We start from the raw sequence: 26239 nt of genomic DNA, 5'->3' as shown, positions 1-26239 counted from the left end.
GAAGCTTCCGGTCCCAATGACTTGGTTGCAGTGGCTGCAGGTGAAGCAGTCTTTGTGCCACACCATCCCCTTGTATTCCACGTTTTGATCTCCTGTGGGGGAAGCAACTGGATAGCCCCACTGACAGCCCTCTGCAGGAGGCTGCATCCGCTCAGTGTCCCGCCCAGCCCCACCCCAGGCGAGGGAATGCAGACCCTGCAGTATTGGCCTCAAGCTTTTAATTCATCTGCCCGTGGGGCCTGGGTGCTAGTGTCCGGCTCCTGCTGTTGCCAACCCAAGGATCCTGTTGTGGGGGGGACCCCTGTGCTTTATGAGTTCAGGAGTAGATGCCTCTGACTCCCTCCTCCCCCCTCTGGGGCCTTCTGTGGACTTCCAAATTCAGTCGAGGGGAAATGACTGGCCCCAGAATTCTAGAACCACTAGGAGAACCCTAAAGGAAGAAGCATGCTTTGGTCACTTACTATACCCAAATGAGAAAGTGCTACATACTTTGTTCACTTCATTTCCTCGCCACAGACAGTTCTCTCTCCAGTGTTCTTTAGTTTCCGAATGTGTGCGTGTGTGCGAGCATATATGTGTACGCATATATACGTGTATATATATATGTATACATATATATGCTAGAACTCTAAAAGCAGCTCACAGCAACATTAGCCCCGTTGTCACAAGCAAACCCAACATCATCTTTGCCCTGGGGGCCTCCTCCCTGGCAGGCCCTGTGACCTAGCCCTGGGGGGCAGGGGTTAGGGGGTTGTGAGTGGGTGCAGTACCTGCCACAATCAGTTTGAAGCACCCTTTGCACTTGGGGAAATCCTCCTGACTGGTACACTTGTTGCAAAAAATCTTGTTGTCCTTGGTCACAAAGGTCTCGCTGGCCAGAGGGTGAAGGCACTTGGAACATCGGAAGCAGGTGTCATGCCAGTAGCGGTTCTTATAATGCAGTTCCTAAGAATCAAGCAAAAAGAGTACGCGACAATGTGAGGCCCTCCTTGGGTCCCAGGGAGGCAGGAGCAGGCACCTCCCATTGAGAGTGATTTCCCCAGACCTGGCTCTCCAGGCTGCAGAGTCCCTTGATACCTACACTCAAAAACATTCTTTGTGACAACTACAGATGGACAGATGGAACTGGCTTAGAGAATGACCTGCAATGCTAAAAAGAGCTCTAGCCAATGGCCACATTGGACAGCTAAGGAACAGAGCTTCAGACTGTGGAAAGGGATTCCTCAAGGACTGCACCTGGCTGGGTCTCTGCTTCCTGCTCTGCCTGTCACTCAGGCGGCCCCAGTGATGAGGAGAGACAGCAGAATGGTGTCAGCAGGCCACGGGAACCATGCGCTCGCTTGCCCAGCCTGTCCCATGTTACCTTCGCATCCGCGCTGATGGGCTTGCGGCATTCCACACAGGTGTTGGCACAGAATTTGTCAAAGCACTTCAGGCAGCAATGGTGGCCATCCTTCTGCACGTATTTCTTCCCCTGAAGTGATTCCCGGCAGTAGTGGCAATCTGTTTTCTCAGACATGGTGCCTAACTTGTAGCTCGAAGGACCTGTGAAGGCAAGAGGGCAGAACAAATGAGTAACTGCTGCCTCAAGGAACTCTGCAGGAGAGACTCTGGGAGACACCAGGGCAGCTTCTGTGCAGGTCCAAGAAAGCCAGCCTGAATCGATGGGGTCTGGAGACCAGCTTCTGCTCCAGTCCAGCTGGTCCTCAGGAACCAAGGTGACAAGAGATTTGTCCCTGACTCCTAGTAAGAAGGAACCCCCAAGTCTCCCTCAGCACCAGCTAGAGGCACTTGGAACAGAGTCTCTGCAGTGGGAGAAGCCCTCGCTTGGACACACCACTGTACTGACTCACCAAGGACACAAGGGGAAACAACTGGACCACAGACAGGGCCTCAGGGAGTTGCAGGTTCCATGAGCGGTGATGTGAAGAGGTGGTAGGAATAAGAGAGCAGGCAGGAAAGAAGACACCATCTTATGTAAAAAGAAGAGCCTTTGGCAGTGCTTCCAAGGTGTGGTCAGGAATGTGATTGATTCTTCGGAAGAGAGGCAGCTGAGAGCTGTCCCCAAGGGCTGCTGGGCACATACAGGGCCCACTCTGCATTGGCTTGGAAGCCAGGAAGCCCTCTCATCAGTTTGAAGTCCTCCCCTGTCATTCCTCCACCCAGAGCCTCACTTTCCCCATAGCTGCAATTCGTTTTACTCAAACTTTCCTGCTGATGCTACACACCTTCACACTAGGCACAACAAGCCTCCTGAGTGCATTTAGAAATGGTTCACATGGACATGAAATCTGGCAGGAGAGGCTGAAATCCCTCTCTTCTCAGCTCATTTACTGACAGTACTAAGGGATTGCTACAACCCACCTCTTCAATGGTGCTGGAAACCTGCCTGTGGCTTGTCTGTAACCGTAAGGGGCAGTGGGGGTGGAAGGGCGCACAGTGAAATGGAAGCCCTTAGTTCAAGCAAGTGGGGATCAATATGATCACAGCAGTGTTTTAGTCTGTGGGGCAGTTGCTGGCTCGAAAACTGACATTTTGAACTAGACTCTGAAACATGGCTTTTAAAACCGTTACTCATTCTGAGAGTCCTGGCCTTTTGTATGGCCCATCCTCTCCCTGCCTCCCACCACCCCTGCTGGGCGGCTGTCACCACAGACAAACTCACCCCCCAAAAAACTCACCCCCCCACACACACATCCTGCCACCTAAAAGGCACCTAAATGGGAGTTTCTATTAATTAGCTGGCAACAGATTTAAACATATGCTAATTTATTTCCTCATCCTGGGGAGGAAAAAAAGAAAATTTAACATGAGTAAACAGTAATTATTTAATTTGCACAGGAAACAGAATTTAGGGACTCTTTCCTCTAACTCTCTAGAAACGTAGTTAAGGTACTAGTGCACATTTCCCGGGGGAAATTTAGAGAGAAAGAAGGAACAAAAAGAAGCGTGCAGCTGCCTAGTACTCACCTCGGCGCTCTTTCTCGGAATGGCCCCAAACTCCCACTTTGGGTCCCATCCCTAGTTTGTTTTATACAAACACATGGTCAAGTTGTTTGGTTCCTTGTTGCCACAGGCAACCAAATAGCAGAGAGTGAGCTAAGGAAACCACACCCTGTGTCTCAGAACCCGCCTTAGCAAAGGAGGCTTGAACTCTCACTCAGAACCACATGGATTCTGAACAGAGAGAATCTGGCCACTGAGGAGCAGGCTGTCAGGACCAGCCTCTCTCAGTGCCTTGCTGTCACACAGGCAGGCGCAGCCCCTACACCTCCAGAGAACTGGCAGATGAAGCAAACACTTTTGCAAGAACACTTGCATCACAGAGCTTGACTAAGACTAGAGCCTGGTTTCTTCGACTTTTCCCTAAACAGAAAGCCAGGCTGCTCCATTATATTTACATAATTGAGTTAGATGCCCATAGTAAGAGCACAGTGAAACTAGGATCTTTCTTCTTGTACTGATTATACGAGGCAGTTTTCCAACTGCCTTTAGCTTCTGTGTTTCTATCTTTAAAATTATCTGTCAGAGAGACAGAATATTGAAAATCACCCTCCTGAATTTATTCTTCCTCTACCTCCCCCCACCCAGTCACCTAAAATCCTTGTCTTAGCTTTTCCACGTTGAAATTGTGCACTGCACAAAGATTAACCTCTTTCTGTAAAGAGCTGAGCGGAGGACATCTCCCGAAACAGTGAAAGCCAAGGAAATGAAATTAGCAGTGGCTCCTAATTGCCATTTGGCAGGAAAACCAACTTTGGAAGATTAGCCAGCCCTGCTTCCTGCATGGCTAGTAATCATAGCTGGTTTAGCACTTCACAGACTATCTTCTTGGGCCATGTTTGCAATCCCTCATTTTCCCTTATAAAGGAGAACTCTATGAACCTACTCATTTTGCTATCACTCCCTTTGGATAACTTTCAAAGAAGAAATGTATTCCAAATGGCTTTATATTAATCCACATTGAGCCATAGTTATTCTGGGGTCCTAGTTTTCTGATAGGGCGCTCTGGTGGCTTAGTGGGTAAAGAGCTGTGCTGCCAACAAAAAGGCAGGTGGTTTGAATCCGCCAGATGCTCCGAAGGAGAAAGATGAGTAATCTCCTCCTGTGTGATTTATAGCCTCTGAAAACACACTGGAGGGTCAACTAGGAGTTGGTTCTGAATGAAGGTTCATAAAAGCAACAGCAACTTTCTGGTAAACATCCAGATATTAGCATATACACAAGACTCTAGCAAACACAGTGATTTCTACTTAGAGGTGTTTGGATGTTTTAAAGAGAAGGCAAAATATACTATAGTGCTTACCTGATAAGCCTTGCCCTACTTTTTACGATCACAGTTTCAGAAGTTGTCAGTGACAAGCTCCTCATTGGCTACTTTCCGATCTCTAGAGCACCAATCACAATTGACATTTCTGAGCATCCAGATGACCAAATAATACAGGGCCTACCAATGAACATGGCAGTGCCAAAGTGGGTTGAACATTTCAGCCAATGAATAGCTTGCTCACCACTGTATCATTCCTATAGTTAAGGGTCTTAAAGCAAGGAAAAGGAAAATTAGAAATTTTTTTTTTTTAAATCTTAGCTTTTAGCAGTTTTCTTTCCCCTCCCCTTTCTGTGACCTGAAAAATCCAAGGTTATTTTCCCTAGTGCCATACACTTAAGACCAAAGAGTCTGTATCTAGATGGAAAAAACCAGCTTTCCAAAGGTCATCCTCTTTTAGAACTGATTTCAACAGTTGACTTGAAGTCTGTTTTGTGTATGTGTGGAAACACTTGTTTGTCTAGATAAAATAGGCACTTCTAAGAATGTTGGCTTTATTGCTTAATAAGTAAACAGGCTGGAAATACTTGAAGTATGTTAAAAATGTCTATGTCAAATTTATGAACTTCAGTACTTTTTGGGGGGCAATAAATCTAACGAAGTGGAACTCTGAGCAACCTGAATTAACTTGCCACATGGTTTTCTAACAGTATGATTGTTTTGTAAGAAAATTATTTCCAACCTTTATACACAGTTCTGTTCAGGATGAGGTTGAAATAATATATTCATCCTAAAGAGATAGTTAGCTGTTGCATAGAGAGAGCTCAGTTGGCCTAGTAGACAGAAAGTGATGCTACCAAGCCAAAGGTGAGTGACTCTAATCCATGGCCCTCATGCCTGTTTTTAATTTTTTTTTTTGTCAAATATTCTTCTAGGTCGTATAGCCCTGGTCTGTCCATTTGCTGTACAGAGGTAACTCATGGTTGCTGTGAAGCTGAACACTGTGACACTGATGTGTCCGATGTGATAATGGTTACCCATGGTGGACAGTGTTTGGTGGAGCTCCCCAATTAAAACAAGCTTGGAAGCAGGAGAGGCATTCACTTCTGAAATAGCTTGCTTCTGAAAACCCTATGAACCTTGAGAAAGGATAAAAGTTATACAGGTGTCCAGGTTCATAGGGTTGCTACAAGTTGCCTACAACTCAACAGCACTTAACAACAACAACAAAGAGATAGTTAATGTCAAGAAGATTAACAGCTCTAAGAAAATACTTTAGAAATGAAGATGCTGAGATAGGCAGAGGTCAAGAAAGAGGCTTTTAAAAGGAAAAGAACACTTGGACTTGTAGGCTTCATTTGATAGAGTAGGAGTCACCATTAGGCTTTAATTTCACAAGTGAAAAGCTTTGCATGTTCCTTTCACCTCTTCTCTTGGATTCTCTCTAATCTTACTAAATTACATATACTTAGGCATTCATCTTTTCAGGGGTCACTTTTTTTAACCCTTTGGCAATCAATATCTAAGTACCTGACATATGAAGCCTTTTAACCTTCTAAATCATCCCAATATGCTGGACTTGACCTATTCCTGTTATCTGGAAAAGAGCACAATCATCAATCATGAAGGCAAACCTTTCATATTTGATAAATGTAATCCCACTACCTTTGTTTGTCAAGGACATGACATCTACCCTAAGGCAGCTCTTTGGCTATTTTAATGCTCTCATCTGTACACAGCAGTGAAGTTTCTCCGTCACAGGAAACTCTGCAAATATACTAGGAATCCTAAACCAAACCCTTGTGGACTGGAACTGACACGGGGCCTGCCTGTTGACTGACAGATTGAGAGGTTACTGCCATTAAGTGTCTAACCCGTTTATTAGATATATTTTGCAGCACAGATCTGTTTTAGAAAATCAGGGCACCATTCATGTGATTCTAAGGTGCAAAAATCTAACCTACAGTCCTTCACACACTGAGCTTAGGGGACATTTAGAAATGTGCAGGGTGATCCCATTTTAGATCTTTATTCCAAGATGGCAGCCTGACATTCTAATACCCTTGCTCCAAAAGACACATCATTCTTCACCTAATCAACAAACTTCCTCTTTCAGAAAATTCCTGAAGCACTTCCAACATGCTCAGAGGTGCCTAAGTAAGCCACAGTATCTCAATAGCAAGTTTGGCTTTCAATTTGACCATGTACATATAATGTTGCCACAGCCGTTTATTTTTTCTTACTATTAGGCACTCATTCAGGATGGATGATGACGAGATTGAGATTGTTCACAGCTTTAGTTTGCTTGGCTCCACAGTCAACACTCGGTACCAGTAGCCAGGAAATTAAAAGGCGTATTGCCATGGGAAAGTCTGCTGTTAGGGACCTCTCCAAAGTCCTGAAGAGCAATGGTGTGTCTCTGGAGACTAAGGTGCGTCTGATACAGGCCATAGTCTTTGCTATCACTTGTTATGCATCAGAGAGTTGGACAGTGACTAAGGAGGATAGAAGGAGAATTGATGCCGTTGAGCTGTGGTGCTGGAGAAGAGTATTGAGGGTACCATGGACTGCTAGGAAAACAAATAGATTCATCCTGGAAAGGGTCAAACCAGGCAGCTCTCTGGAGGCAAGGATTCTGAGGCTCTGTCTAACATACTTTGGACATGTTGTGAGGAGAGACCGGTCCTTGGAGAGGGACATCATGCTTGGGAGGATGGAGGGACAGCGCAGAAAGGGAAGGCCCTCTATGAGGTGAATTGATTCAGTGACTGGGGTAATTGAGATGGGCGTGTCAGAGACAGTGTGATTGGCACAGGACAGAGCAGAGTTTAGGGCTGTTGTAAATAGGGTCGCTATGAGTCACAAGCGACTCGATGGCACTTAGCAACAACATTAGGCATTCATTAGAGAAGATCAGTTGCATTTAACGAGTCTTGCTTGTGTTTTTTTTAGCATTTTCTCATGTATTTCTTGCTAATGTTCATTCCCCCCCCTCCCACCCATGCACAAGGGACTCTAAATAAGAATATGTAAGGAAAAGTGAATATTTTGACTGGATAGTATTTTTCTATGTGCTTTTTCCAAGTGGTATAAAGAACAGTGTGAACAATGAACAGTAACCCAAGTGGGGGAAAAAAATTTCAAGCTATTTCTGGTCTGTTAATCGCTAAGTCCAACATACCCATATATTAGTCATTCCACATATAAACACTGGCTTCTAAAGAAGGGGTACAGTGCTTTCCTGAGAACGCTCAACAAGTGGAGTGAAGCCTTAGCTGATGAATAGGACATTTGTGTAGAAGACAAACTAATGCACCTGGAGGTGTCGTCAGGCATTTGGGAATAAACTTCTAAATAGCTGCAGTGAGATGGAGCTCATGAGTCACGGCTGAGAAGCAATTCTTCATCAGATTTCATAGAAAATCGGAAAATATTTTCCCCTCTTAAAAACAGCAAATGCACAGAATGAGTCAATGCTATTAGCAATTTCTCTTATACACTGCTCTTAGGAAATAAACAACCATAAATAACTTCTGGGTCACTGATGTATAGGTAAAGCTCTTAGAGTATATCTAGCATCAGAAGGGTTGGATATAGATTATTAAACTGAAAATTAGGTGTCACTGAACTTTCACCAGGAACCCATTTTAGCCTAATACTATTTTCATCCTTTCTGAAGCGTTTCCTAATACTATCAATTTCTTATTTATTTACATCTTATTTTGGAAGCTTTTTTTTATTATTACCTGTGCAACTCATTCTGTCTTTTCTACAGAAAAGAAAGCCCTCTGAGCCAGCAGTCAAATATGTGTTTTCAGTTTCTCTAGTCGTGGCAAGTAGTAGGCAGTCATTTGATGGCTCTTAAACAAGACAAAACGCTCAGCTTCTTCCTCAACCAAATCTTTCTGACGACCATTTCTTTAGCTATTTTAAGAAGCGAACTCAGTTTGATCACTCTGCTCTCCCCCCCCTCTCATTTTCCATCCTTGTCCTGAGAAGAGACTGACAGGTGTGTGGAGCCCAGGAGGCTAGGAAAGGGAATTAGTGGCTGGATGAAAATGGCAAATGATCTTACCACCCTCCTCACCCCCACCACATTCCTCAACTTCAAAGGCCAAAGGGTGAAGATGCAAAAGCCATGTAAGTGGCAGACTCAAAGTGTTCAGTAACAAAAGCCTGCATTTGTGCCCCTGCTATTTAGTGGAGGGACACGAAAAATGGATTTTGATTCAATCACTTGAGCCTGCATTCTGTCTATACAAAGCAATGCTGATTTTCCTTCTGTGAGGCTTCAGTGGACCTATGACCCTAATCTAACACAAAATAAGTACTTCCTGATTTTAAAACACATCTAAAAGAGAAAATAGATCTGAAAAGAATGGGTGATCAGGCATTCTGAGTAATGCACCTAACAATCTGGAACAGGACGTGCATTCTGGAATGAAGGGGGAGGGAAGGGGAAAGAAAACTGAATAAAAAAACGATTAAAATATTTTTTTAAAGCGCATCTCAAAGGTATCAATAATCTAATTTCCAGCCACATTATAGCCTCCAGACATAGAAAAGCAAGAACGACATGAGGATTTGGTGCAATTTAAAACCCAAGGTTAAGTAAGCTATAAAGATGTTGTCTTTCAAGTACAGTTCCCTATTCTGCCACTTCGTTAGTAAATAAAACAGGGCGTTACTCTACCAGTTAACAAGGCATGCCAGGTACTTTAGAACAACTGGTACTGAACAGTTTGCCTACACCCGAGAATGTGTAATGTTGGCTGATAAACACAATCTTGAGGCATGTGATACAATATTTGCAAAATGGCACCTGTAGGTGAGGGCTGGGGAGGGGGAACCCAGAATGTGAACAAGGAACTTGGGAACAAGGAAGACAATCCATATGAATTTATTAAAGATAGGGAATTTCAGTGCAGTGTATTTGCTCCAAAATACCAAAAGAAGTGTCTACAAGTATTGCAGTTGTTTGAAAAGAGACAAGCACCCTTTAGAGTAGTGAGAGAAGACATTCACCCTGAAACCCACAGCATCCCTTTTCAGCACGAAGTAGCTAAGAGAATTCGCCTTTTCCTTATGAATCAGGGTGAAGTCTCTCTCAGGGAGGAGTGATAGGGAATGGCAAAGGACACACTGACAAAGGAGATTAATCAGAACTGGCTTTGACAAGCACTGTGGCAATTGGACAATTAAAACAGACATTGGGGGGGGGAGAATAACGAACTGGGGAGGAGGGTGGAGAAAACAGTGCAACAATGAATGAATGAAAACCCAAAAATCTCTGTAAATGTTCATTAAAACTAATAAAATCTAATAATAAAAAAAGAATAGAAAAAAAAGAAAAGAGACAAGCAATTATAAATTTTCAGAAGGAAATTTTTCCAAAACCTTGTCACCAATTCTTATGTTGTCCTTTTCACTGAAAGCTCAGAGTCAGAACAAAACGTGCTTGGTTTATAGACTCAACTGTCTTACTTTTTATCAGCTCAGAGAAAGGGAAGTGTTACTTAGGCAGAGAATAATAAAGCAGCAGTACCATTAGCAGCTTTGAGGGAGAGCTGTGCGGCTGGCTACCTTCAGAGAACTGGTTTTCTCAGAAAGCTCCCTGTGCTTCAGCCCTGATTCCACAGGTTTCTTGATCCTGAGGCTCAAGGGCTTCCTTTTCATCAGGTTACAAAACCAAGAGGACTAATGGTACTGAAGAGCTATCTGAGCGCTCTGAATCCTCGTTGCCTCTCTTCTGATAAGAACAATTCATTACCAATACCTCTGGCATGTCAAAAGGATGGCAGCTGTTTCTTCAAGATGATTAAAAAACATTCTTTAGAAAGCAGAAGATGAAGCAAGCCATTATGAACTGTCTTTCTCACAAACTTTTACCTCTTTCAGAAAATCCATGAATTAGACTTAAAACAATCAAGATGAATGATACCATTTTTAAAAGTAAGCAAAAATTCCTCTTGAAATGAAAACAAGCCCTCTTTCCTCACACGGTTTCTTACAGGTTTGTAAGATGGGAAATGTAAAAAACATCAATATCTTACCTATTATTTTCTCAATACAAGTTAAACTCAAATTGCTATTTTTACCTGAAGAGGAATAATCTTGTCTTTGAACTACTAACAGACGCCAAGAACAAAACAGAGAAACTAGGACTGATTTCTTATGTAGATGCAAGGAAATTCATGAATAAAAAAGGATCTTTTAGTTAAAAGATGGATCCACTGTTCTAATAAAACGGCTCAATTTAAGACTGAGAAGAATTAAGTTTTTACCTGAGTGTCTCTGAGAAGCCATTGCTCAGAGGCCAAGTTCAGGAGCAGCACCTAGACCAGTCTTCCCTTTCCCCCAGCTGATAAGACTGTGGCCCATTTGTGAACATACATTTAAGGGGAAGCGGCTAACACAAAAATAACCAAGAGCAGATGTCCCACCCCTCCCCAGAGATCATAACCTTAATCCCACTAGAAAATTCTTAACCATTTTAGGTGATCCAAGGGAGAAGAATAGGATCCAGTAAAAATACCAAACACTACATATAAATACCTGCGGGGCTACTCAGCATCCAAATTAGCTCCAGAGCCAGAGAGGCCACACAGAAAGTCATCTCTGTACCGGAATACATTTTGGACTCAGCTCTGGCATAGCTTAATGCTGAGCCAACCTTATTAATCCACTTTATATGCCTAAAAAGCTTGTATTTGGCCTTAGAAAGAATCCATTTTTGTGCTTTTAATGACTAAAGTAACTACAATACACAGATTTATGTTGCCAGTATAATTAAAAGGAATTAGACACAATGAATAAAGAGCTTAAGGGCATTACAGATCTTTATAATCCTCCAGAGATCAGAATATTGAAAAGGGAAGCAATTCTATCCACAAGCAACTCTTATCTCCTTAGTGTCAGACAGAATGGAACAGAGTGGAGATATACATGCATACACTCCATAAATATTGCCCTTGACAGTTTTTCACTGTCAAGGGCAATGAAAGGAAACAAGAATGTAAATGATGACATCACTCAAATATGTATTAGCTCAACCAGCCATCAGATGACTGGAAATGGGGGTGCAAGGAACCAATTTCAGGGGGAAAAAAACTCCTTGAGATGCCCTGTAAGTCTCTCCCTGACCTCTTCTACCACTTGTTACTCCTCTGGCCTCATCTTCTGTTCCCCTTGCCCTTTTCTCTAGCCTCACTGGCCACCCTGAAGGCCTCTGCACCCTCCAGAAAAACCCTCACTTCAAGGGCCTAACACTAATTCCCCTGTCACAGATCCTATTAGAACTGACCCTCTATTTCCTGCAAGTCTTTGTGCCAAGTCACCTCTTCTGTGTAGATCTCTTTGATCACATTAACCTATTTAAAATTGCAACCATGTTCCCCTAACACACTCATGACCCCTCTTCCCCACTGTGTTGTTCTTCACAGTCTTTAAGACCTTCTAATTCAGTATGTAAGGAGCCCTGGTGGCACAATGATTAAGCACTTGACTGCTAACCAAAAGACTGTCTGTTTGAACCTGCCCAGTGGCTCTATATAAGAAAGACCTGGCAATCTCTTCCAGTGATGATCACAGCCAAGACAATTCTATGACCTCATTACCACAAGAAAGAAGAGCTAGGATTAGGGTGCATCCTTTAGATCTAGAGTCTCTGTGCTGAAAAGCTCCTAGACACACCGGAAGAGTGACACCAAGACATACAGAGATCAAGATCTCCAGGGAACACTGACACCACAGATGTTGAAAAGACACAAGACTATTTCCCCAGAGGCTACAGAGAAAGAAACACTTCCACTGGAACGGATGCCTTGAATTTGAGACTTCTGACTTAATAAATGTAAAAGATTAATTGGTTTGTTAATGGCATTTATTTGTGGTATTTCTGTTAAAGCAGTACTAGATAACGAAGATGGAATCAACTCACTGGCATCCTACGAACAACAATCAGTTAGGATATAGTGCACATCTTGCTTGGTGTCCAATTCTCCCCTCTGCTCAGTGAGGCTTGGGACTTGGTGGTGATGTTCACTGCTTTAACCCTAGCACCTAGAACACTGGCCAGTTCTCAATAACTATCTGTTGAAAAGTAAATAAAAAGCAGAAAAATAGTTATTTAAGCTTCATTTAGGTCCCACTTGAAGCCCTAAGCTCCATTTACATTACATTTAATAAGTCAGAAGATTTCAAGGCTGGCAGCTAAATTTCACACAGGGACAAGCTTACGCCCAACACCTTTTACAGACACTCTCTCTTTCATTACTACTGAGTCAAAACTCACTCAGTGGGTTTCTCCAGTGGGTTTCTGAGGCTATAAATTACATGGGAGGAGATTGCCTGTCTTTCTCCCTCAGAGCGACTGGTAGATCTGAATCACCTGTGGGTCAGCAGCGCCATCTCCCCACCCACTACATCACCAGAGCTCTGCTTCAGACACTGTCTTGTTGATAGTGCCTGTCTCTGATCTGGGCTCTGTTCACACATCTCCTCTAGCAGACAGGACTGCAGTGCCCACTTGTCTTCATTAACCCAGAGCACAGAGTGAGGATGCATGAGTGCTTTGTGAGCAAACGAATGAATAGTTTCATAATTCTTGTCCTCTTCAAATTTTAAATGAAAAGTTATTCTAAAAAGGGGAGCTGAAATCATCAGTAACTCCTGAGCAGCAGGGAAATGAAAATGACATAACAATAACCACCAGGATGTTACAGGCAGATTTATTACATGTTAAGGTCAAAAAATAAGTCTGGGAAAAGGGAAGTGATGCTGTGCTTTCCGCCTCCGCCCTGGTCCCTCTTATCCAGGCTGATTAAATTGGGGTGGGAGGGGGCCAGCTCTGACAATATCACGCCCTTAAAATAAAGGTAAACTTTCACCAAAGGGAAATGTTCTTATTTTATTAGATGATTAACCTTTATGGACCCTGAATTTTAGACGTGGGTGAGGCACAGTTTTAGTTTAGGACAATATACTTTGACGTGCCTCTTGGAAGACATGGGAGAGAGATGGACAATATCCTTCAGTGCAATTTACTGTCTTTTGAAAACCCGCTAGAGGGTCAGTCCCAACTTGATGGTACACAACAACAAGGACCTGAAAGACAGGGACAACCAGCTGATTGTACCAACTTCTTTACTTTAGGAAGTCAATTCCAGCTTGCAGCCATGCACCTGAAATGTAGATGCTCCTTCCAGGTGCCAAGAGAATACAACAGAATACACACAGATTCACAGCCATATGACGTTAGCAAACAGACCTCTATCTGTCTGAAATGCTGCTCCAGAAACTTCCTTTCTGATCATTAAGTAATTAACCTGGGCACATCAGTGAGAACCAAGAGCTTGACTCTGCAAGACCAGCACCGATTCCATCTGCTGTTTACATCAACCAGGTAACGCTGCCTCCTTAAAAAAATGTGTGAAGTATGGCCACTGCCTGCTCCAGTATCTGGCCCAACTGTAGCTCTGGTGGCGTAGTCCGTAGCGAGCTGCGCTGCTAACCTCTCTGGCGGTTCGAATCCACCAGCTGCTTCATGGGAGAAAGATGACTAATCTCCTTATGTGCATTTTACAGTCTCAAAAACCTGCTGGAGGGTCAGCTATATGAGTCAGTTCTAACTGGATGACAATGAGTTTGGGTTTTCTGAGTGTCTATACCCTCACAATTACAAAAACCACAACTTTCACAAAACCACAGAAAAGGCCCTTTGAAACAACTTCTCGGTAGGAGTACTTGATAACTTAGGTCAGTAGTCTGCACTCAGTGGTTCAGAAATATATCAGCAGCTATTTTAGTAGATAGTAAAAGCTTGAACAACTACTGGTTTCATTAGCACCTGAGCCAACTTTGTTACACATTAATATGATGTTGAATAATAGCCTTCATAATCACAGTATTGTTTGCAAATCCCTTTTCCGTACTGGTGGTGGAGCTGGCTGGTGTTTCATGAGCAATTTTCTTTAGTGTTTGAAGATTATGTTTCATACTCTAGCAGACATCACAATTTTTAGTGAGTGCTAAGGGAGTTCTGGTGGCCTAATGGTAAGAAGCTGAGCTGCAATTGCAAAGGCATGTGGTTCATATCTACCAGCTGCTCTGTGAGAGAAAGGTGGGAAATCTCTCATGCAAGTTATTGCTTCTCAAAACTCACCAGAGGGTCAGCTATGTGTCAGTTCTAACTCGATGGCACATAACAAGAAGCATGATCAAGTGATAGTCCCTGGAGAAGGAAATCGTGCTTTGTTAAGTGGAAGGTCCAACTTACAGAGCAACAACTGTGAGGATGGCAAAAGAACAGGCAGTGTTTTTGTTCAGCCTGAGCACAAGGCACCCAACAACAGACATCGAAAAAGGGGGCAGCCCTTTCTACGAAGATGGCGCCGAAAGCGAAGAAGGAAGCCCCTGCCCCTCCCAAAACTGAAGCCAAAGCAAAGGCATTGAAGGCCAAGAAGGCCGTCCTGAAGGGCGCCCACAGCCAAAAAAAAAGAAGATCCACACGTCACCCACGTTCTGGCGGCCTAAGACGCTGAGACTCCGACGGCAGCCCAAATACCCCCGGAAGAGCGCTCCCAGGAGAAACAAGCTTGACCACTATGCCGTCATCAAATTTCCCCTGACCACTGAGTCAGCTATGAAGAAGATAGAAGATAACAACACACTTGTGTTCATTGTGGATGTCAAGGCCAATAAGCACCAAATTAAACAAGCTGTAAAGAAGCTCTATGACATTGATGTGGCTAAGGTCAACACTTTGATTAGGCCTGATGGAGAGAAGAAGGCCTATGTTCGACTTGCTCCTGATTATGATGCTTTGGATGTTGCCAACAAAATTGGGATCATCTAAACTGAGTCCAGCGGGCTAATTCTAAATGTAATAAATTTTTCTCACCATAAAAAAAGGGGGGGGCAGTGGTGGCTCACTGGAAGAGTTTTGCCTTCCACACAGAAGACCCAGGTTCAATTTCCAGCCAATGCACCTTCTCTACAGCCAACATCTATCTGTGAGGAGCTTTTAGACTAAAGCACACTTGGAAGAAAGGCTTGGAGAACTCCTTCTAAAATTCAGTCAGTGACAACCCTTTGGACCTCAACATTGTGTATGAGGCTGCAGGGGCTGACCGCACAGCAGCTAACAACATCAAAGACCCCAAGGTCTTTACTGATGATTTTTTTGAGAACCTGAAAGTAGAAGTTTACCTACAGTATCTTTGTCTTCCAAGTACTCTGCATGTGCATTACAACATACCTTTGTGGTCCACCTTAAATAACGCCACCATATCCATGGACTTGTATCATATGACAAAGATATATTGACCACGTGTTCCGCCACATGCAGGATAGTTTGATGGTCAAAGAAAACAGGACACAGCTCTTACTTTCAAGTTTATCAAGATAAAAATCTACAAATTACTATCATGCAAGATAGAACATGTCAAGTATTTAAAAAGAAACGGAAAACGTTAAATTTATCTGAAGAAGAGATCGTATTAATTTTGAGGACACCAGCAAAGACTCCATGGATGTGATGGCATTTTACCTGGTCCTTGAAGAATGGTTCATATTGTAATATTGAAACCAATAGAAGTGGACAAGGAAAAAGCCCAAGAAAAAAGGAGCGATGGGACAAAGAGAGGGAGAAGAACCCAAGATCTGCTCAAGAAGCAGCACGCAGCTCAGTCGGAGCCGAAATATAGGATAAGGAAATTGTTGTTAGGTGCTGTCTAGTTGACTATGACTCACAGTGACCCTAAGGAACAGATCTGAACCTTGCCCTATTCTGCACCATTCTCACAATCTGTCAAGTGCAAGCTCTTTGTGGTAATTACTGTGTCAATCCATATTATTCTAATTTAACAGTCAGGAAATTGTTATGATCCATGGAGTTGGAACTGACCCATGGTTGACCCTCCAGTGGGTTTTCAGGGATAGTAAGTCACACGGGAGGAGACTGCCCATCTTTCTCCCACAGAGTGGCTGGTGGACTGCTTTGGAGTTAGAAGTACAACTCCTTAACACTCAGCCACCAGAGCTCCCTGATAAAGAAGTAGTGGGGCATAAAGCTAGAAAGGAAAGGGCAGGCAGAGCATGCAGGGCCTTTCTGCAATGGTGTGAGAGATGGATGAGGTCAGAGCAAGGCAAACAATGACACAACAGGTACATCGCAGAGGAAGAGTCTGGATGCAGGGGCACAGCTCAGGAGGCAGAAGCAGTGTCGTTGAGGACAGAAAGGAAAGCACAGGTACAAGGGAAACTGGGCAGGACTAAAGGTACTGATGAGATGTCTAGGAGGAGGAGCTGAAGAATCTGGCTTCTGGGTGATCAGGAAATTAATGGTGACTTGGGGAGGCAGAGCTATAATTGGCTCTTCTCATGTGTGAAGAATTAGTCCTGGTGGCCCATCTTTAATGGAATTCAAGTTGTCAAGTGGAGAGAGAAATGAGGCTAATGGAGTCATGGTTGTGGGTATTCTCACAATGCAATCTAATCTTACACACTCTACCTCAGAAACACCACTGGGAGGATCAGACTTCCAAAGTTCAAGGCAGTGCAACCCAAGAGTCAAATCAAATTCAGTGACCCACTTGGCCCCCGTGTCAGGAGTTCCTAGTTCACATCTTGGCTTGTGGTTACCCTTCTCCCTTTACTACATTTTTTTTTCTTTTACTGAAGACATTTTCAAATGGCTGGAGCTTATTCAGACAACTACAGACCATTAGCCATGGCCAGAGGTGAGAAGGTGCTAATAATCTGGAGCCTCTGTGGATTTATCAGTGGTTTCCTCTTCATTTTCTTACATTATTTTCCTTACCCAACTACTAAATAAATAAATATACTCCACGTGCATTTTCAATATAATTTTGTTGGTTTACCAGTCCATCAGCCAACACAATTTCTCATGAGTGACTCCAACTGCGAGGTTAAGGCATCTAGTCATGCACTATGATATGATCGTGATTCAATGTTGAGTTCTCTAGAGTATTTCTTGGCCTATGTGCTCTTGCCAGAAAAAAAACCAGTACAGCCTCTGCCATCTCATGTTCCTGTCAATCTGTAGGGTGAGAAGAGTACCTTTTCCTACTGACAAGTTAAAGTTTGCAAAGTCACTGCTTAAATGTCACCGTGTGTGACATTATCTGGCAAAGAGCAAACGGCCAAAGTCACATGAGAGGGAATTTCATTCTACAAAGCCCAAATAAAAGCAAACTCTCTAATTCTTCCTTTCTAATGGTTCTCTAGGAACCCTGGTGGCATAATGGTAAATACATTTTGCTGTTAGTTGAAAGATCAGTGGTTCAAATCTGTCAGTAACTCCAGAGGAGAAAGATACTGCAGTTACTTCCTTAAGGATTTAAAGTCTTGAAAATCCTATAAGGGGAATTTAGCTCTGTCTTTACAGGGTATCTGAGGCAGAACTGACTCTATGATAATGGGTTGGGTTTAGTGGAAAGGGATTTCTGAATTTCAAAGGAAAGAAAAGGGTGCCAATGAGGTCAAACACAAGAAGGTAAAGAAATTATATAGCTAAGCGCTTTGAGAATATTACTAACTCTACTGAAAACCAGTCCACTTCACAATTAACTAGGGCTTGGAAAATCTCCTTATATACTTTTCACTGAGATTAAACATTTAAACATGTGCTATGGCCTTCCCATTGGGATTTTGAAAGTATCATCTCATGATTAGGAACAGGTTTAAATGTCTCTCCTCCCCAAGTCTGCCCTTTCCTGCGCTAAGACTACTAGACTCTTAACAAGATGTAGGAACTATTCCAACCACATCCTCCAAGTGATTTTATGAACCTCAAGCCAGACAGTGTGATCAAGACAACATGGGAAAAGGTGACTTTTGAAGCAAGTCACGTTAATGGTCTCAGATGGGGAAGGGGGAAAAAAAGCTATTTAAAAGAGGAAAAAAGTGACAGAAGAGATGGAAACCAGAAAGAGGATGATATATTATATTTCAAAGACAGCATTTCAGATCAAGAGGAGATGAATGCTTCATGAAACTGAGACGCTCGCAAGGATGAATCTTTGCCATAGTTTAGGTGTTAAAATTCTCTTCCAGTCTATTTCTACCATCCACTTGTGATATATCTGTTTTATTTCCATGTTGCCATGTGCCATGACTCAAAAATCCCTTTCAATCATGCTAAGTTCTGGCATTCACCAAGCCCACCTGTTATGGACTTTTCAAACCCCTGATAGATGCTTAAGGGCTCAACATTCCGTGGCCTTATTCTATAATTGACCTGGCTGATCAGTACCCATAAATAGGAAAGAGCAAGGGAGCAAACTTTCATCAATACCTTTTTTTCTTAATTCTGGGCAACGATAGCAGCCAGCCTTGCCCAGAGGTATTATCACAATACTTCATGAGTCCTGCTTCTTGGCGTGAAATATAAGACTAGTAGTAGCATATAATCAATCTGACCTTATTTACTAAAGAACCATACTTAATCTATGACCATTGTTTTCAAACACCACCCAGTAGATAGCCTCAGGATAAAGGTTAAAGTGATCATGAGTGGCTCTGTGGGGTTTGGTTGGTGGAACATATGAATTTGATATACGGTGCATGGCAGCGGCAATGTGAATATGGTACAAGAAAAGAGATCAAACAGTGACTGGATGTCACCTGGGAACTTTCTATTTTACTAGGACAGAGGGATGACTATTTTGATAGCAGAGACCTTTTGGAATGCTGAAGGACTGAAGTACATAAAGTGAAAAATCTCATCTGCCACGTTTCCCTGAGAACCATTAGTGTTCAGCTCGAACAATGTCTCAACCCAAATCTGACACAGGAGTATGTACAGATGAGCTGAAAAGCATGGTGGCCCACAGTGACTCATGTGTGAGAGGCCAAGCAACTTTCTGAGGAAAGTGCTAGACTATTACACAAGGACAGGCATTTTATTTTTTTTCTGTTATAAAATCTCCATTTTATTGCTCCTCACTCCCCTCAAAAAATAACAGAAAAGCAATATGCCAAGTTCTTTATTGGTTTCATTTCTTGCATTTGAAATACTCTTCAATGACACCCTCGGCCTCGGATTCTTTGCCATAGTCCTTAACAACTACACAACTGCAGCCAACTACTTTGCGGGGCTTTCCTTCTCGGTCACTTTTGCAGAGGCCTCCCCACTCCCCCAGTTTCTTATTATCATCAACCTTTATCAGGTTGATTTGGTCTTCAGCACAAAGGGCCTCTACTAACTTGACATACATCGGCTCATTACAGTTGGATGCACGCACACATAGATGGGCTTGGCGCTTGTCTAAGGCTTTGGCAGCTTCGCGGATTCCACGTGCTAGGCCATTGTGGATGAGGGCGGTCTTTAGCACCTCTTGTAAAGCGGTATTAACGTCCATTACACCTCCAGCAGCAATGCCTTCCTCAGCCATGGCGGTGGGTTATGGGTGGAGCGGAATCTTGAACACACCCGGGCCTCCGCCTCTGCACAACTTGGCAGTGACAGGGGGAAAGGACAGGCATTATTATGTGAAAACTCAGCAGCAGGACCAGAGTGAAGGCCAGGGTGAACTTTCTGGTGTGTGGCCTGCTACTGAATTACTGCCCAAAGGGCAATCTGCTTTCCTTTTTGTCCACCAGTACATGATAAGAATATGAGACTCATTGCCACTGAGTCAGAACTGACTCATAGGGGGCCTGCCATTGGGTTTTCAAAGCTGCAAACAGTACTGGAGGAGCCTGACCATCTTTCTTCCCCAGAGCTCCTGGTGGGCGGATCTGAACCGCTAGAGACGTGTCACCTTTGAGTTAGCAGAGCAAGAAGGACGGGCAGTCTCCTCCTGTGCAGTTAACTGCCTCTGAAAACCCACCGGAGGGTCAGCTATGGGTTGGTTCTGATTCGATGGCAAATAACAAAAATATATATGGTAAAATAGAAGTTTCTAAAAAGTTGGGAGACACTTGGAGGATCTGACAATAAAGTAGACTTGGTCTGTCAATATTTCCATCTTCATAAAGATAACAGAATGCTGTTTTGGTGGTTAGATGCCACTATGTTAATTTTCAATTCGGAGGAGCCTGTATGACTGAGGAGAGCTGGCCAGAGTTTTCTTGACTATACCCTTTAAGAGAACAGACTGCTAAACCTTTCTTCTGTGAAGCTGCTGGGTGGGTCCAACCTTTTAATTAACAGCTAAGTGCCACCATTGTGCCACCTGAGCTCCTTCCACAGAAAGATCAGTTTGGAAATAATCTTAAGATACTATCTAGTCCAACCATCCATTTTACAGATGGGAAAACTGAGGCCTAGAATGAGGAAATCACTTTACCGAGTTAGTGGCAACTCTAAATTTAAAACTTAGACACGTACACTTCCAGTGCAGGAAAGATCTTGGCAATGTGGTTTATAGTAAACCTGGTTCGTAATGATCCCTCAGGAGGGTCTAGGTGCCTAGTTACAGACCTTGAGAATAAAGGGAAATGGTGTGATCTTGAGAAGAAGCACTTTAGATTCTCTAAGAGATCTGTCAAAGAGACCATTAAATTTCAACTGAGATAACAAGGAAGTGATAGTTGAATAAGAAGGAAAGAGAAAGAAATAATTGGGTTGAATGGAGGAGCAGAAGGTTTAGCTACAACGGCTGAGGCGCAAAGAACAAGAGAGACTTCAAAGCTCTTAAAGTCCAGCAGTATGTTCACCATGCCAGAGAACAAGTACATGAAACAGGAACAGGAATTCCAGCAAATAATAGTGTGAGAACGAGAACCCTGCAGTTAGCCGAAACCACCAAAGGTCACTCCCTCTGCAGGAGTATATCATACTTACCGTCACTCCGATCTTTCTTGTTCACGGCCAAGCAGTTTGATAATCACAAAAGAACAAATGTGTGAAGGATTGGCCCTAAGAATGGATTGTCTCAAGTACAGAACAGGGTGATGGTGATTATTCACACAAAGAATTCAGATAAAATAGTTTAGACTGAAGCTCTGGTGGCCTAGTGATAAGAAACTGTGCTGCATGCAGGAGCATTAACTTTGTAAATTATTTTTTTTATTTGTAAATTATTACCTAACTTGGGAGGGACTGGAGAGCTTTATGTTGTGTGAACTAACTCAGTCCCACAAGGATAAATATTGTATAAGACTGTCATTGTAGAATGAGTATAAGGATCCAGGAGGGGTGGGAGAGGCTGGAAGCAGAGGGGTGTGGATGTGCAGGGGGAAAGGGGGGTTAATCATTGGGTTGTACAATTTGATGGGGGGGTGAGGAAAATGGAAAGAATTTGTTAGAATTTATATTAGAATTTTGTAAATAAACTAGTGGGGGTGGGGGGGGCAGAAACTGTGCTGCAATCCCAAAGGTATGCGGTTTGAATCCCCCAGCTGCTCAACGGGAGAAGGATGGACAATCTCCTTTCATGCAATTAACTGCTTCTGAAAACCCACTTGGAGGGTCAGCTGTGGATAGGTTTCAATTTTGAAGGCAAACACCGCCGGTATCTGTTTTTAAAAGTTTCTATAAAAGAAGTTCATGGCTTAATTTTATTAGCTTTTAAAATTTTTTTTAAATTTTGCACTACTACACTACAGTCCCTTATTATTTTATAACATAGATCTAGCTGTATTAAACTTGAGGAGAATTCCATATTGTTTGTTTAAAAGCTAATAAAATTAAGCCATGAACTTCTTTTATAGAAACAACACTCTCGGCACCAGTAGCCAGGAAATTAAAAGGCGCATTGCCATGGGAAAGATGGCTGTTGGGGACCTCTCCAAAGTACTGAAGAGCAATGGTGTCTCTCTGGAGACTAAGATGTGTCTGATACAGGCCATGGTCTTCGCAATCACTCGTTATGCATCAGAGTTGGACAATGACCAAGGAGGATAGAAGGAGAATTGATGCCTTTGAGCTGTGGTGCTGGAGAAGAGTACTGAGAATACCATGGACTGCTAGGAAAACAAACAGATTCGTCCTGGAAAGGGTTAAACCGGGTGGCTCTTTGGAGGCAAGGATTCTGAGGCTCCGTCTAACATACTTTGGACATGTTGTGAGGAGAGACCGGTCCTTGGAGAGGGACATTATGCTTGGGAGGGTGGAGGGACGGCGCAGGAGAGGAAGGCCCTCTATGAGGTGGATTGATTCAGTGACTGGGGTAATCAGGATGGGAGTGTCAGAGACAGTGTGATTGGCACAGGACAGAGCAGAGTTTAGGGCTGTTGTACATAGGGTTGCTATGAGTCACAAGTGACTCGATGGCACATAACAACAACAACAACAACAACAGTGTAGTAGTTAAGAGGGGAGACTCTGGCGTCAAAATGTCAAGATTCCAATCCTGTCTCCATCACTAGTACATAAACTGAGGGAAACTGGAATGTTTTACTGAACTTCCATGACTCAGTTTGCTCATCTGTAAATGGGGATACTAATGGTACTTACCTAACAAGAGTTGTGAGAAATAAGCTAGTAGATATTTGTAACATTTACAACAGTAGCTGGCATGGAAATGTGGATGTCTTACTAAGCAGTACGTTCCAATATAAAATAGATAAGACCTCAAGATCTTGTCCAAGAGCTGTGAGAACCACGGACTTGAAAATGATTAAGACACCAGAGAGCCAACCTAAAGTCCTAGGGACTCAGAGGAACATCCTCTGGCAGCAGGGAAGTCCAGTGGAGAAAGTTCAGTGTGGATAATGATGGTTTATGGCCACGAAGGAGTTCTGGTGGCACAATGGTTAAATACTCAGCTGCTAAACCAAAGGGTCAGCAGTTTGACCCCACCAACCGTTCCATGGGAGAATTGAAGCAAAATTTAAACTCACTACTGAGTTGGAACAAACTCATAGGTGGACTCTCCACTGGAATCCCATGGCTGTAAATCACATTGCAGGAGACTGCCCATCTTTCTCCTGAAATGCCAGTGGTGGACTCGAACTGCCATAAAGGCATGGCCTTTGGGTTAGCAGCACAACCTGCTACAGATTATACCATGTAGCCTTAGGAACTCAATGAGGTGAGGCAGTTCTACTCTGTCCTATAGCATCTCTAGGAATTGGAATTAACAGAAAGAACAGACAGAAGCTTAGGAACAATAAAGTGTGCTCTCTTAATCTTCTAGCGTCATGGAAATAAAAAAGCTCAAATAGGTCTAGGTCACCTGCTCAGACTCAGAGTAGGAAAAGGCCTTCAGTGCACCCCTCTTACCAAATGAAGACCCAGTTATGTCAACAGATAATTAGATCTTTACTGACTAGAGTTAATGGGCTTTCCAACACAATGAATCGGAGTTTGTTTCTATGAACACTTATCTCTGAGCTTACTAAATTGGCCTAAGAACAGCAACAACCACAACAGGCTATCTACTACCAAGAATGGCAGCTCCACTTCCACGGCTTAGCTTTAACGGGTCATATCCAGGGTATATATATCAGCAGAGCTTTGACAAATCCTGTTGTGTAAAAATCCCTCAGCAGAAACACTCCAAAAAGATAGGAAAAGCTGCTCAATCTTCCTTAATGGTACTCTCAATTAATTCTTCTCAATAAATAAATTTTCCCATCAATGGAAGATGATGGGGGAGATAGAAGATTTTTTTCCTATGTATCCTAACTTCACAAATGTTTGGAAATTGGGACCAAGCGAATAATGCAAACAAATGTTACTTTGAACATAGTTCCTAAAAGATGAAGATATGTCCCAGACTGGAGACATAGGAAGCTCAGAATGCTCAAGTTTCTTCTCCTTCTTATTTAAAATCATGGAAATGCAAGAGAAGTAGAGAGTTTGTGCCAAATTCTACAAACAGCCCTTTCTTAAAGATAAGGAAGGGAGATTGATACATGTACAATATGTTCTCAATGTTAACAGAAAAAGGTAAATGTAAGTTAATAGTTTTGTAAATGGGAGAGGGGGAATCTATAAATAGTTATTTTATTTTTTGTACATTTTTAAGAAGAAAAAATAGATATTCAAAGAAAAAAAAAAGAATGGCAGCTCCAGCAAGAATGCAGATTGGTTCTATATTATGTGAATTAATTCTGAATAAATGCCCAGGACATGGACACTAAAGACCCTGTGTGCTTGGACCACTAACAGAAAGCACTCAGCCACTAAGGTGAGACAAGGCAGCCTGTGTTGAGACTTAGCTGGAGGGAGCATGGTAATGCCTAAGATCTCAGGGGTGGCTAAACTAGTCAATGTTTACCTCACTGTTGCCCCAAGACACCATCATGGCCAATCCCCCATGCCCACCCTAAGATAAATCCAGGTTAAAGGACTTGCAGAAGACTATTATTACCTGACCAATCCATGGACAGGCCATATGCTTTGGTGGCAATTTTCCTGGACAGTAATAATCCACAGTGACCCAGTGCAGGAGGTTAATGGTATATTGTCAGGTCCACTGATCCCAACCTGAAGCCCAGAAGGTAATCCTCTCCCATCAAGAAGGTCTCTCTAGAATCCAAATAATCTCTCAACCCAAAAGAACACAGGCAGTGCATTTAAAAAAACCCAAAAAACACAACACTTAGAACCACTATAATACTCTTCTGCATACTTTTTCTATTTGATATGTTTTTTGCAGATTCCGTGTCAGTATATAAAGAGTGTCTCCTTTTTAAAAAATAACCACATAGGAGTCAACTTTGTATAGATATATCACAATTGATTTAAACAGTCTCCTACTCACAGACATTTAGGTTGCTCTCAGTCCCTTTTTATCATTATTAACAATACTGGTGAGAAATATGCAAATGTGTAAAAGAGAGAGCGAGCTATCCAAATCAAAATGAGCGTGATCAGAACCCTGTCCCCCGACGCCCCACAGAGGCTGGCTGCACTGCAAGAATGGGAGTTGTGCTTTACAAGGAAAGGGAGTGAGAGTAAGGAGGAGGGAAGGAGCTCCAGCAGGTCAGGGAGCACCCACTAAAAGCTTACTGAAATGGCAGGTTATTTTAGTTTAGCCTGCGAAGATGCCATCTGGAAATCCCATGCCAACTATGCTAAGGTTACGCTCAGCTAAGAGAGGAAGTGGCTTTTGATTCCAAGTCTAGTGTTCTTCGTATTAGACCACAAAGCCTCACCAGTGAATTCTCTCTTTCTCTCTGATTGTGAGGTGTAACCAATTCACAGTTGAACTTTTAGCAGGTTTCCGAGGCTGTAAATCACGTGGGAGGGGATTGCCCCATCTTTCTCCCATGGAGCCACTGATGTATTCAAACCACCAGGTTTTAGGTTATCAATGCAACTCCCTACAGACTACGCTGCCAGAACTCACTCACCAATACATTGCTGCTGTTGTGTACTGTTGAGTTGGAACCAATTCATAGCTGACCCTCCTCTGGTGGGTTTTCAGAGGCAGTAAATTGCAAGAGAGTTGACTGCCCATCTTTCTCCCACAGAGCAAATGGTGGATTCGAGCCTCACGCCTTTGAGTTGGTGGTAGTGCAGCTCATCACTAAGCCACCAGAGCTCCCTCACCAAGAAATTAGAAAACAAGAAACTTTGTAAAGGGGACTTTGGTGGTTCAGTGATGGAATTCTTGTCTTCCATGCTAGATATCCTAGTTCAATTGCTAGCAAAGGAATGGGCAAGCTGCTCAGTGATGGTCTATACCCACACTGCTATGATGCTCAACAAGTTTCAGTTGAACTTCCAAACTAAAACTAGAAAGAAGGCCAAGCAAGTTATACTGGATCCACAACCAATCATGAGCGAGGCCCAGGACTGGGCGGCATTTTGTTCCAATGTGCTTGGGGTCACCAGGAATGTCTATGTGTTGAGGGGTGATTCCACAGTGGCTAACAACAAATTTAATAAATGTTTATGCTGAAAATTCACACAGACACACACACACACACTACACCCATTAGTGGTCATGGAAGACCCACTTCATGGCAAAATTACAGAAGGCGCCTCAAGAGTTCCTAAAATCTTTGGTTAAAGAGCTACAGGAACATTTGTTACTTAACTCACAAATGTAC

General features: G+C 43.0%; 1 protein-coding gene and 1 pseudogene across 4 annotated transcripts in view; both read right to left on the bottom strand.

The window, feature by feature from the left end:
• Positions 1 to 10883, bottom strand: part of FHL1 (four and a half LIM domains 1) — a 12998-nt gene extending 2115 nt beyond the window's left edge. For 3 of the 4 annotated variants that reach the window (XM_006881820.1, XM_006881818.1, XM_006881821.1), the window contains exons 1-4: positions 10552 to 10573; positions 1364 to 1545; positions 771 to 945; positions 17 to 92 (exon numbers count right to left, since the gene is read on the bottom strand). In XM_006881820.1, the coding sequence (XP_006881882.1) occupies positions 17 to 92; positions 771 to 945; positions 1364 to 1545; positions 10552 to 10573 (455 nt within the window). Of the gene's footprint in view, positions 1 to 16; positions 93 to 770; positions 946 to 1363; positions 1546 to 10551; positions 10574 to 10822 lie in introns of those variants that run through there. The other variant, XM_006881819.1, reaches the window with a different exon arrangement.
• An 8401-nt stretch (positions 10884 to 19284) lies between these two features.
• LOC102846453 lies at positions 19285 to 19683 on the bottom strand (annotated as a pseudogene).
• Between the last annotated feature and the right edge of the window lie 6556 nt (positions 19684 to 26239).

Source organism: Elephantulus edwardii, unplaced genomic scaffold (assembly GCF_000299155.1).
Source record: "Elephantulus edwardii isolate Elephantulus edwardi_28Jun2011 unplaced genomic scaffold, EleEdw1.0 scaffold00016, whole genome shotgun sequence".
Lineage (NCBI taxonomy): Eukaryota > Metazoa > Chordata > Mammalia > Macroscelidea > Macroscelididae > Elephantulus > Elephantulus edwardii.
This window is presented reverse-complemented; position numbering and strand designations above follow the sequence as displayed.